Source organism: Astyanax mexicanus, chromosome 5 (genome assembly GCF_023375975.1).
Source record: "Astyanax mexicanus isolate ESR-SI-001 chromosome 5, AstMex3_surface, whole genome shotgun sequence".
Classification (NCBI taxonomy): Eukaryota; Metazoa; Chordata; class Actinopteri; order Characiformes; family Acestrorhamphidae; genus Astyanax; species Astyanax mexicanus.
Genome location: NC_064412.1, coordinates 29,649,402 through 29,663,787, shown reverse-complemented (window position 1 = coordinate 29,663,787; position 14,386 = coordinate 29,649,402). Strand labels below are relative to the sequence as shown.

Sequence of the window (14,386 nt, the reverse complement as noted above, 5' to 3'; positions counted from 1 at the left end):
AATCGATTATTTCCACTGGAGGGGGACCCTCATTTACAGTTTAAAAGGGATTAATAATATACAAAAGTAGAACTAAAAACTGACATTTACTACAGACGAATAAAATATATACATATAAAACGAAAAATAGGAAATTTTAAAAAGATCATAAAAATTGACATAAAAAATGAAGAATTTATATCCTATGAATAAAATAATAATAGCAGTGAAATTATCAAATTTATACCAATAAACTAATATATATATATATATTTATATATATATACATATATATATATATATATATATATATATATATATATGTATATATATATATACATATATATACATATATATATATATATATATATATATATATATATATATATATATATATATATATATATATATATATATATATAAATAATTTGATTAATAAAATAATTAAAATGAATAAAACATGAATAATATAAAATCTAAACTCATAAAAAACTAATTTAAAACAATCACAGGCTTTCTGATAATAAAAGTTTTAGTTTCAGTTAGTGTCAGTTTCAAATCATTGAAACAGCTCATCAAAACCTCAACCTATCCTTAATATTTGACAATATTTGATTAACTTACAGGTCCTTACTTATTTGTATTTATCTGAACTGAGTTTTATATTATTTCACGCTGAATTCAGCTCCGCGCTGCAAGAGAGAGAGAGAGAGAGAGAGAGAAAGAGAGAGAGAGAGAGAGAAAGAGAAAGAGAAAGAGAAAGAGAGAGAGATTCGCTGCGCATTTTGCCTGATTTATCTTAAACTCGCGCTGCAAATTTTGCTTGCGTGCCTGACATTTTAGAGCGAGATTTTAACTAGATAAATTAATATATTTAATATTTTAATACATTTGCCCTGGTGAAAAGAAACTAATGCTAACACATATAACGTATCTTAGTTACTGTTCCTTTAGATGAATAAAGACATTTCTAAACTGCTGCAGACAAGATGCAAAATGAGGCTTAAAAATTCATAAGAATGCCATAAATGAAGCATCTGATTTTCTGATGGAGGACCCAGACCCCCTCACTTCATACGCAGGCTTCCACGTCTATATTTTTATGGTTAGACTCTACAAGAGTTGGTTTGTATGATTCCAAGCCGCTCAGTTTACTTCAGGTTACCGGTACAAGTAATCACTGTGAGGCTGGCTGACCATTTTAACATATATATGACAGAAAATAAGGAAAATCATAAATGTTTAAGTATAATATTTTATAATAATTTTTGTTTTCTCCTCTGACCAGATGATGCAGGGTCCAGCAATGTCATTACTGAAGCACCTCCTGCTTCTCCCTGCTCTCCTCCTTCTGTCCACCATTCCCACAGAATCTCGAGTGGTGACATCGATCACAGACTGTGATAACTTCTTTCTTCTGCAAACTCCACCACACATCCCGGGAATTTTGGAGGCAGGGAACATACTGGACCAGAACAGATACAAACTGATTTGCCAGACTTTACACAACACCACAACATTTGTGACACTTTATGACACCCGCAACAGGATTCCAGTTTTTTCTGCTGCAAAGTACAGAGGGAGCACCTCCGGGAGACCCACGCCTAGATGGATGATTGAACCACAGGTATCAGTTACAGTTGTGTGTAATAACTGTTATGTGTTACAGCTGTAAACTAAATCACATTGTAAACTATTCACAACTGCTGACAGTCCCAAAATTAGCACTGTGTATGGTGACTCCAAAAGTCTAGTGCTGATATAACCATTTTACTAATTCAGAGATCCTGCTTATGATTTGATGGCTCTACATATGTTTTCCATAACACTTTGATAATCAGCATTGTTCAGTATATTTTCCTAACAGTAGTCTTTAATCATGCACTGAGTTTGGCTGAATTTAACTTAAATGATCAGTCCAAGTTTGCTCTTTTAATTAAAACAAGCTATATCAAATAAAATAAGTTATGCTAAGCTGACCTGCTATTTTCTTTAAATTACACATCTTTGTGTAACAAGTTATTAACTGCACTGTTAATCTATTTAGCAGCAATGATGCATGGGTCACTAATCTGCTCTTTCAATTTTGACAGCTTGAAAACCTAACTGACAATCCCAATATGAGAACATCTAACGAGAAAATCATCTATGACCTCCAGGCTGGAAACCAAGACTACAGAAACAACTCAGAGTTTGACAGAGGACACTTATTTCCAAGTTCTTATGGACATGCTGTTGTAGAAAAAAATTCTACTTTCACACTGACTAACATTGTTCCACAAAGAAAAAAATTCAACCAAGGAAGCTGGAGCAAAATGGAGCAGTGCATCAGATGTATTCTGAATGAATACTGCATTAACAACAATAAACAAATAGAAGGTTTTGTAGTTATCGGAGCACAGCCCAGCAACAGAAACATCCTCAACAATAGGATTAATATTCCTTCAATGCTCTGGTCAGCTTTCTGCTGTTACAGTCATAGTCTTAACACCTGGCTGGCAAGTGCCCACTGGGGTGAGAACGTGGCGGATGGCCCCACATATCTGCAGACCAAGACCTTGGCAGAACTCCACAGAACCCTGGGAGGACAACTTAAAGCATTTCCTCGAAAAGAGTGTCCTGTTCACACAACTGTCACTAACTTGTACTCAGAACTTCCGCCTACCTGCACTTGCCCACCACTCACATCAACATTTCCTTCTCCTACAACAACCGCTACCCCTTCAAGTACAACATCTGGCCCTTTTACTACCACATCTGATCCACCTTCTACCGCATCTTCTACTTTTAGTACCACATCAGGGTTTTCCAGATCTGACTCTCCTAGTACAAGAGCTGACTCCTTTACTACCACATCTGACCAGACGACATCTGGCCCTTTTACTACCACAGCTGGCTTTTCCAGTACCACATCTGGCCTGTCAACTACAACATCTGGCCTTTCAAGGACAACATATAGTGTCACATCTGACTCTTCTAGTATCACATTTGGCCTGTCTATTGCAACATCTGGCCTTTCAAGTACAACATCTGGCCCGTCACAGACAACATCTGGCCATTTTAGTACCACATCTGGCCCTTCAAGAACAACATCTAGCCTTTCAAGTACAACATCTAGCCCCTCAAGGACAACATCTAGCCCTTTTATTATCACATCTGATCTGCCTTCTACCACACCTTCTACTTTTAGCACCACATCTGGGTTTTCCACATCGGACTCTCATAGAACGACAGTTGACTCCTTTACTGTCACGTCTGACTCTTCTAGTACCACATCTGGCCCGTCACGGACATCTGGCCCTTTTATTACCACAACAGGCCCTTCAAGGACAACATCTGGCCCTTTTACTATCACATCTGATCCACCTTCTACCATACCTTCTACTTTTAGTACCACATCTGGGTTTTCCACATCTGACTCTCATAGAAAGACAGCTGACTCCTTTACTGTCACATCTGACTCTTCTAGTACCACATCTGGCCTGTCAAGTACAACATCTGGCCCTTTTACTACCACATCTAGCCTTTCAAGTACAACATCTGGCTCGTCAAGGACAACATCTGGCCCTTTTACTATCACATCTGATCCACCTTCTACCATACCTTCTACTTTTAGTACCACGTCTGGGTTTTTCACATCTGAGTCTCCTAGAACGACAGCTGACTCCTTTACTGTCACATCTGACTCTTCTAGTACCACATCTGGCCTGTCAAGTACAACATCTGGCTGGTCATGGACAAAAACTGGCCCTTTTACAACCACAACTGGCCCCTCACGGACAACATCTAGCCCTTTTACTATCACATCTGATCTGCCTTCTACCACATCTTCTACTTTTAGTACCACATCTGGCCTGTCAAGTACAACATCTGGCCCTTTTACTACCACAACTAGCCTTTCAAGTACAACATCTGGCCCTTCAAGTACAACATCTAGCCCTGTTACTATCACATCTGATCCACCTTCTACCATACCTTCTACTTTTAGTACCACATCTGGGTTTTCCACATCTGAGTCTCCTAGAACGACAGCTGACTCCTTTACTGTCACATCTGACTCTTCTAGTACCACATCTGGCCTGTCTATTACAACATCTGGCCTTTCAAGTACAACATCTGGCCCGTCACGGACAACATCTGGCCCTTTTACTACCACAAATGGCCTTTCAAGTACAAAATCTGGCCCTTTTACTACCACAAATGGCCCTTCAAGTACAACATCTAGCCCTGTTACTATCACATCTGATCCACCTTCTACCACATCTTCTTCTTTTAGTACCACATCTGGGTTTTCCACATCTGAGTCTCCTAGAACGACAGCTGACTCCTTTACTGTCACATCTGACTCTTCTAGTACCACATCTGGCCTGTCAAGAACAACATCTGGCCCTTTTACTACCACATCTAGCCTTTCAAGTACAACATCTGGCTCGTCAAGGACAACATCTGGCCCTTTTACTATCACATCTGATCCACCTTCTACCATACCTTCTACTTTTAGTACCACATCTGGGTTTTTCACATCTGAGTCTCCTAGAACGACAGCTGACTCCTTTACTGTCACATCTGACTCTTCTAGTACCACATCTGGCCTGTCAAGTACAACATCTGGCTGGTCATGGACAACAACTGGCCCTTTTACAACCACAACTGGCCCCTCACGGACAACATCTAGCCCTTTTACTATCACATCTGATCTGCCTTCTACCACATCTTCTACTTTTAGTACCACATCTGGCCTGTCAAGTACAACATCTGGCCCTTTTACTACCACAACTAGCCTTTCAAGTACAACATCTGGCCCTTCAAGTACAACATCTAGCCCTGTTACTATCACATCTGATCCACCTTCTACCATACCTTCTACTTTTAGTACCACATCTGGGTTTTCCACATCTGAGTCTCCTAGAACGACAGCTGACTCCTTTACTGTCACATCTGACTCTTCTAGTACCACATCTGGCCTGTCTATTACAACATCTGGCCTTTCAAGTACAACATCTGGCCCGTCACGGACAACATCTGGCCCTTTTACTACCACAAATGGCCCTTCAAGTACAACATCTGGCCCTTTTACTACCACAAATGGCCCTTCAAGTACAACATCTAGCCCTGTTACTATCACATCTGATCCACCTTCTACCACATCTTCTTCTTTTAGTTCCACATCTGGGTTTTCCACATCTGAGTCTCCTAGAACGACAGCTGACTCCTTTACTGTCACATCTGACTCTTCTAGTACCACATCTGGCCTGTCTATTACAACATCTGGCCTTTCAAGTACAACATCTGGCCCGTCACGGACAACATCTGGCCCTTTTACTACCACAAATGGCCCTTCAAGTACAACATCTGGCCCTTTTACTACCACAAATGGCCCTTCAAGTACAACATCTGGCCCTTTTACTATCACATCTGATCCACCTTCTACCATACCTTCTACTTTTAGTACCACATCTGGGTTTTCCACATCTGACTCTCATAGAACGACAGCTGACTCCTTTACTGTCACATCTGACTCTTCTAGTACCACATCTGGCCTGTCAAGTACAACATCTGGCCCTTTTACTACCACATCTAGCCTTTCAAGTACAACATCTGGCTCGTCAAGGACAACATCTGGCCCTTTTACTATCACATCTGATCCACCTTCTACCATACCTTCTACTTTTAGTACCACATCTGGGTTTTTCACATCTGAGTCTCCTAGAACGACAGCTGACTCCTTTACTGTCACATCTGACTCTTCTAGTACCACATCTGGCCTGTCAAGTACAACATCTGGCTGGTCATGGACAACAACTGGCCCTTTTACAACCACAACTGGCCCCTCACGGACAACATCTAGCCCTTTTACTATCACATCTGATCTGCCTTCTACCACATCTTCTACTTTTAGTACCACATCTGGCCTGTCAAGTACAACATCTGGCCCTTTTACTACCACAACTAGCCTTTCAAGTACAACATCTGGCCCTTCAAGTACAACATCTAGCCCTGTTACTATCACATCTGATCCACCTTCTACCATACCTTCTACTTTTAGTACCACATCTGGGTTTTCCACATCTGAGTCTCCTAGAACGACAGCTGACTCCTTTACTGTCACATCTGACTCTTCTAGTACCACATCTGGCCTGTCTATTACAACATCTGGCCTTTCAAGTACAACATCTGGCCCGTCACGGACAACATCTGGCCCTTTTACTACCACAAATGGCCTTTCAAGTACAAAATCTGGCCCTTTTACTACCACAAATGGCCCTTCAAGTACAACATCTAGCCCTGTTACTATCACATCTGATCCACCTTCTACCACATCTTCTTCTTTTAGTACCACATCTGGGTTTTCCACATCTGAGTCTCCTAGAACGACAGCTGACTCCTTTACTGTCACATCTGACTCTTCTAGTACCACATCTGGCCTGTCAAGAACAACATCTGGCCCTTTTACTACCACATCTAGCCTTTCAAGTACAACATCTGGCTCGTCAAGGACAACATCTGGCCCTTTTACTATCACATCTGATCCACCTTCTACCATACCTTCTACTTTTAGTACCACATCTGGGTTTTTCACATCTGAGTCTCCTAGAACGACAGCTGACTCCTTTACTGTCCCATCTGACTCTTCTAGTACCACATCTGGCCTGTCAAGTACAACATCTGGCTGGTCATGGACAACAACTGGCCCTTTTACAACCACAACTGGCCCCTCACGGACAACATCTAGCCCTTTTACTATCACATCTGATCTGCCTTCTACCACATCTTCTACTTTTAGTACCACATCTGGCCTGTCAAGTACAACATCTGGCCCTTTTACTACCACAACTAGCCTTTCAAGTACAACATCTGGCCCTTCAAGTACAACATCTAACCCTGTTACTATCACATCTGATCCACCTTCTACCATACCTTCTACTTTTAGTACCACATCTGGGTTTTCCACATCTGAGTCTCCTAGAACGACAGCTGACTCCTTTACTGTCACATCTGACTCTTCTAGTACCACATCTGGCCTGTCTATTACAACATCTGGCCTTTCAAGTACAACATCTGGCCCGTCACGGACAACATCTGGCCCTTTTACTACCACAAATGGCCCTTCAAGTACAACATCTGGCCCTTTTACTACCACAAATGGCCCTTCAAGTACAACATCTAGCCCTGTTACTATCACATCTGATCCACCTTCTACCACATCTTCTTCTTTTAGTACCACATCAGGGTTTTCCACATCTGAGTCTCCTAGAACGACAGCTGACTCCTTAACTGTCACATCTGACTCTTCTAGTACCACATCTGGCCTGTCAATTACAACATCTGGCCCTTTTATTACCACAACTGGTCCTTCAAGAACAACATCTAGCCTTTCAAGTACAACATCTGGCCCATCAAGGACAACATCTGGCCCGTCAAGGACAACATCTGGCCCTTTTACTATCACATCTGATCCACCTTCTACCGCATCTTCTACTTTTAGTACCACATCTGGGTTTTACACATCTGACTCTCGTAGTACAACAGCTGACTCCTTTACTGCCACATCTGACCAGACAACATTTGGCCCTTTTACTACCACAGCTGGCTTTACCAGTACCACATCTGGCCTATCAACTACAACATCTGGCCCTTCAAGAACAACATCTGGCCCATCAAGGACAACATCTGGCCTGTCAAGGACAACATCTGGCCCTTTTACTACGACAACTGGCTCTTCAAGGACGGAAACATCTAGCCCTTTTACTATCACATCTGATCCACCTTCTACCACATCTTCTACTTTTAGTACCACATCTGGGTTTTCCACATCTGACTCTCCTAGTACGACAACTGACTCCTTTACTACAACATTTGACCAGACAACATCTGGCCCTTTTACTACCACATCCAGCTCATCCAGCACAACATCTGGCCCATCAAGTACAGCATCTGGCACTTCAAGTACAACATCTGACCCACCTTCTACCACCTCCACCTCTGGCTATTCTAGTACCACATCTACTCCTACAACTACAGAAACGCTAACTACTATACAACTAACAACCACTCTCCTTAGCACCACTTTTCCAACAACAACTGAGCTTCAAACTACCATTCCACCAACAACAACATTCCCTGCAAGCACCACCAAAAGAACTACAGCTGAAACAACTACTCCAGCTACAACCACTAGAACCACTACTGCAACCACCACATCCACAACTACAAAGAAGAAAGATGAGGACAAAGACAAAGACGAACGCAATACTAGAGGAAATAATGGAAGTCCAGGAGGAAATGTACTTTCACAACTACCTGTTTTAAAAGGCTTATTTACTGGAATTGGAAGTGCATTATTGGGAATTGGAGCAACATCGTTAAATTCACTATCATTGTTAGGAATTTTGGGTAGAAAATTCCCTCCAATCAGTGTCCCACCTGATGGTATTCCTAAAGCTACCTCTACTCATCATTCAAAAAATAAACATCCTTTTGCCAATTCTGCTCCATTAAACACTCATATATCTGATCTAACTCCAACAAGTCCCCACAAAACTGCAGTAATTCCAGAAAAAGACAGTACTATTCATCCAGCAACTACTAACCAACAACCATCTGTTGTTTCACTGACCCCCACTGAGAGTCCAACAACTACCACACCCCAAAAAACATCAAGCCATGCATACACAACTGTGAATGTTACATCAACCCTGTTTTCTAATGCAGCCACAACTACAACTCAAACATCAATCATTTTGGAGGAAAGTACTACCAAACCTTCTCCCCTTACCGCTGCAGTTTTGGCTAAAACTCAAATTAATGGCACCACTATCAGTGGCAGTGCTGTTACTCCAAACTCAACTGATAGTCTGATAACATTAGAACCAGTTACTACTTCCTATACAAAAGCAATAATTGAACCATTAACCTCTGCAACATCTCAGTATACTGCTCCTTCAGACACCTCTGCTGCTTCTTTAAGTACAGATCTTCCATTCAGCTTGTCTTCCAGTCAAAGTAGAACACCTGATTTTGAAAACGTAAATGCTTCTCATCCAACCACTAGTGTTTCTCCATCCGTTGCTTATGGTTTCAATGCCACTCACAGTCTGCCTTCCTTCTCAGCTCCTCCTCCAACCTCCAACCTCCAACCAAATCCCTCATTTCTTTTTCCAAATTCCTCTATACCATGCACATCCATTGCACAAGTCTTTCACCATTACCAGAATGTTCTTGCCTACTACCAAATGTTATATCAATACCAGAACAGCGGATAGCTTCATGCCAGAATATCTATATTAATCCCAAATCACATGATTATAACTAATGATTTTAATCGCTTAGCAATTAAGATAAGACATAAATATACACTAGAATCAATACTAATAAACATAATTACTTTTGTGATTTGTTTTGTCTTCAAAAATTCAATATGGTTATACTCCAAACATAGCTTGTAACTTTATTTTCATATAGCTCAAATACATGTTTTACCATATACAGTATGTTTTGAATGGCTGCTTTTTTATTTTAACATTTATTTAACCAGGATAACAGGACTATTAAGATAAAAAAAAAAATTAACACACAAAGACACACACAGTAAAATACATGAATGAATGTTGTTTTCTTTATACTAGTTTAATCACTCTTTAATGCTAAATTATGCAGTTTCAATTAATGTACAATTCAGACTAAAAAACATCTAGACTTTAATAATTGAATATGAGGTCATCAAATGTGGCTCCAAAGTACCACCTCATACACCACTTGTATAGTTTACTTTAGGAAGTATCAAATTATTGTCAAATCGCAGTAAATAATCTGGGAAACAAATAAAAAAAAACTAAATTTTTCGTTCTGATTTACTTATTATGTGTTGAATATATATTGCTTTTATCTGAACTTAAGACACAATGTAAGACTACAGCTGGCTTTCTCAAAACACTGCCAAAACACTGTCAAATCCAGTTTTATAAGTTGTAGCTATTTAGGTTGTAGTTGATTTTTTATATTCAGTCACAAGAAATCTTTTGGTATGTATAAAGATGGAAGCATCAGTGACAATTTATCAGTCATTTAAAAGCAATTTTATAGACTGTCTGCTTTGTGTCTCATATTTCACAGTGAGTGAATTAAATATAAAAAAAATAATAAAATGAAACATTGAAAATCTGCCTGATGTGTTTTTCTTTTATATCTAATTTAAATGTGACAGCAGCAGTGTGCATGTTCTCTCTCGCCCTTTCTCTTTCCCTCTTTTACTTAATATCATTTACTGAATTGCTCGATAGTATGTTATATTTTTAACACCATTATTAGGTCATTATTAGTGTCTCACAGCTTTTGTTTCTGACAAAAATAAAGCAGTGATCAACAAGGTCATGCAGAGATTTGGTTTGAGAACTGCAGAAGCCTTTTGGCTGAGACGGTATGAATGATACCTTTTTCTTCATCTGGTTTGGTGTGGATATAATTGAACACATCCACTAGGGCAGGGGTGTCCAAACTACGGCCCGCGGGCCATTTGCGGCCCGTTTTCTTTTTTGGAGCAGCCCGCGAGGTATTTTAGAAATAGAATGAAAGTTGGCCCGCTGTTAAGCAGGTTTTTATAATGTGAGATTCAGAGTTTGAACGCTAGGTGTCAGAAACGGGCCAAAGAGTCGGAGAGGGTGCGCATTTCTAGCGCAGAAAAACGGGGCAAAAGAGTCGAGTGCGCATTTCTAGTGCAGAAAATCGGGGCAAAAGAGTCTAAAAGTTGCCGTAATTAAGGTGTTTTATATTAAGAGACATCATGAAATTAAACATCAATTTGAAAAATCTTAATTTACACAACACTGTCAAAGATAAAGATAGTTAGTCAAGTAAAATGGTGTGTAAATGAAATAATCAGTAAAAAAGTATTATTTAAAGTGGTAGGTTTTATTTTTTGTTTTATTACAGAGTGTGACCCGTGACTTCAAATATATTTCTCCTTCTGGCCCCCCCCAAAAAAAAGTTTGGACACCCCTGCACTAGGGCATTGGCTGGGGGTATTTTGTGGACATTTTTTTTTTACTGCATTTATGTTTAGCTGCATCTGTTCTAACGTGGTCTGGAATTTTATTTATAGTAAAATGTATTTACTTTACAGTACTGTTAGTCTAAGTATAGATTTTATAGATATTGTTTAGGCCTGTCATGATAACCAATATTTTTTAACAATATATTATTCCATAAATAATTGCAGCTCTGGAAAAAAACAAAATACTAGTTAAAAATGGTGAGTTTGGAATATAATCAACAAGAAGATGGATGATCACAAGCCATCAAACCAAGCTGAACTTCACCAGGAGTGGCATAAAATTATCCAAAAGCAGTGTGTAAGACTGATGGAGGAGAACATGCTAAGACGCATGACAACTGTGATTAAAAACCAGGGTTATTCCACCAAATATTGATTTCTGAACTCTGAAACTTCATGAATGTGAGCTTGTTTTTTTTTTCATTGTTTGAGGTCTGAAAGCTCTGCATCTTTTATTATTTTATCCATTTCTCTTTTTCTGGAAATAAATGCTCTAAATGACAATAATAGCAAAATCAGAGAAACTGATTCAGAAACTGAAGTGGTCTCTTAATTTTTTTATACATATAAATTGTATAGTGTAACATCATAATGAATGTATGTATTTCTTAGAAGCAACTTTTAAGAATTAAGAATATTCTGACATTTGAATTGAAATCTATGGTAAGTTGATAACGTAATCATTGTGACAGACCTATCGATATGGACAAAATGGATGTAGGCCCAAATTAAAAAACTTTAAAGAAAAAAAAAATATTGAAGGACTGGCTGATTATGAACATCTCCTTCTTTCTTTCTAGCTCCATGCCCTTGCTGCAGGTTTGAAGGCCTTCACTACCTGGGTTACTAACACAGGTATAGAGGTGTGCCGGATGTCCTGTGGTGGACATGGCTACTCGCGCTGCAGCAGCCTACCAGACATCTATGTCACCTTTACTGCCACTTGCACCTACGAAGAAGAGAACACTGTCATGATGCTGCAGACAGCCAGGTAAACACACCTGAGACAGGTGCTTCAAATCTGCCGGTGTTCTAGTGTTTATTTTTTAAGGTACATGACACTATTTAGTTAGTTTTTCCTTTATCTGACTAGTCTAACAATCTAAGTCTGTTTTTAACATGTACTGCATGCAGAATTCTGGTTGTTTCTATGTAGAAATACACTGTACGAACAAAAGCTGATTCAGGACAGACTTAGTAAGTCACATTAGTGAGGTCAGGATGTTGAATGATGATCAATTTTGGTGTCTTTCAAGATGCGAACCATGTTCCAAATGTAGCCAAAAAGATACTCCCTAACACCCGTTATTTATTGGGGTATTTAGATATGTATTGCTTCCCTTTCATTTCGTTTCCCTTTCTTTTCTAAATAAAAGGGAGTCTGGTAACTTTTGGATCACCCTGTATATTGTTGTGTTGTATTATGTGGTTGTAGTCAGTGTAATAATTGTAATAATTTCCCCTTTCTCTGTTCCTGTATGTCTGTTGGGTCTTTATCAGGTATTTGGTGAAGAGTTACCGACAGGCACGCGAGGGTCAGCAGCTCAGTGGGATCGTATCTTACCTGAATGAACAGCAGCGGGTGCAGCCTCATCCCGTCTCCTCCAGGCCCACCGTTGTCAACATCAATGACCTGTCCAGCCTGGTAGAGGCATACAAGCTTCGTGCCGCCAGGTAAGTGCCAGGCATTTCGCTAAGAAAATCATTATTAAATTCCCTATTTATTAGGGGTGGATTTTCTAGGCATCTTATGATTCTGATGTCTGCAATTTGATTACAAAACGATTATTGATACATCTAGATGCATCGTTTCTTCTATAATGGATTTCTTTTTCCTCATGGAATGACCTCTTGGTACTTTTAAATAAAAGTATCTATAATTATCTGTAATGAATTTCACAATTTAATAAGCACTTTGCTTTTTTCAAGTAAATAGAAATAGTGTCATAGATATTTCAATTATTCAAATGATCAATACAAAAATCTAGGATTCAAGTTGTGGAAATATTAAATAGTATTTTACCATTATTATTATTATTATTATTATTATTATTATTATTATTATTATTATTATTATTATTATTATTTTAATATTAAAGATACCAGCAACAAGAAAAGCAGAAACAAGAAGGTGATTATAATGTTATGGCTGACCAGTGAAATGTATCTGTGTATGAATAAATATTATGCAAAATATATAATAGAAAGTTACTCATTTTAATAGGCTTGGTAATGGTTTATATAATTAAACACAGGAATGGCTTTCCGGATTGGCTTGACTGATATTTAAGTGCACATAAATTTGAATAATTTCCCTTACAAAAAAATATTGTCCCATCTTCATTATATTTCAGTTATAGCTAACGTTTAAAAATCGCTTTTTGTAATTTGTGAATCTGTTCAGAATCGTCCACATCCAAATTAGGATACATCTAAGAACCCAAAAATTCCCCAATTATTTACAATCCTTTTTTTTGGGATTAGATTGCTGTCACATATTTCCCACTTATCTTGTCCTGCAGTTTTTGAGATATCAACACAGTTTCAACTCCAAATGGTTCAGTTTGATTATGTGATGTGGGCTTTTTAATCAGACACATATGATTTCCGTGTAGCAATGGATTTTTGCTGATTCCCACATCAATTTTAATAAGACCTGTGAATCACCTAGATTTAGTGTTTTTCTATTGATCAGCTGACATGTTCTTATGACTGGCTTATTTTTAGGGATTGAGGTTTGGGCCATTTAATTCTGATTTAAATTTCAGATTTTTTTATATTATTATTAATATTAATATTAATCATATGAAACCACCCAAAAGTGAGCCATTTAATCAAGGTGAGATGATTTCCTTCTTGTGGCATTGTTCAGCACACTTGCCCTGCTGTACGCCCTGCAAGGGGTCGCCCTGAACTCCGGAGACTTCCTCCAGGTTAAACACATACATCCTTCAGACTTATTTAATGAAATAACATAAATAAAGACTCAGTAATAATGTTGAATGGAAAAAATATAGAACATATTATTTATTCATTTAAATTGGTGCAAACAGTTACGCCTTTACATTGAAAAACGTATATAAAACTTTTCTCTTTTTGGAGAATTCATTTATTTTATTTACTACTGGAAATTATTTTATTTTAAGGGCATTTGTAAATTAAGAAATATGTCTAAATTAAGCACATTTTATTTTAGAAAGAATATCTGTGGAAAAATTGCTGATATATGGTTATTTGTTGGAAGGGCTCAATTTACAGTTTACATGTCCTCTGTCTTTTAAAAAACTAAAAAAAGTCTTAAAGTCTAAATTTAAATTCTTCATACCACCAGATACAGTACGTTCATAAAAGGAGAGT

General features: G+C 38.4%; 1 protein-coding gene across 1 annotated transcript; it reads left to right on the top strand.

Moving 5' to 3' along the window:
* Positions 1 to 1,273: 1,273 nt before the first annotated feature.
* Positions 1,274 to 10,038, top strand: LOC103030782 (mucin-5AC-like). Its single transcript, XM_049479649.1, has 5 exons — positions 1,274 to 1,606; positions 2,073 to 3,526; positions 3,632 to 4,538; positions 4,931 to 5,076; positions 5,879 to 10,038. Exons 1-5 carry the CDS (start codon positions 1,286 to 1,288, stop codon positions 9,240 to 9,242), a joined length of 6,192 nt encoding a protein of 2,063 aa, XP_049335606.1. The 5' UTR covers positions 1,274 to 1,285; the 3' UTR covers positions 9,243 to 10,038.
* The last annotated feature ends 4,348 nt before the right edge of the window (positions 10,039 to 14,386 follow it).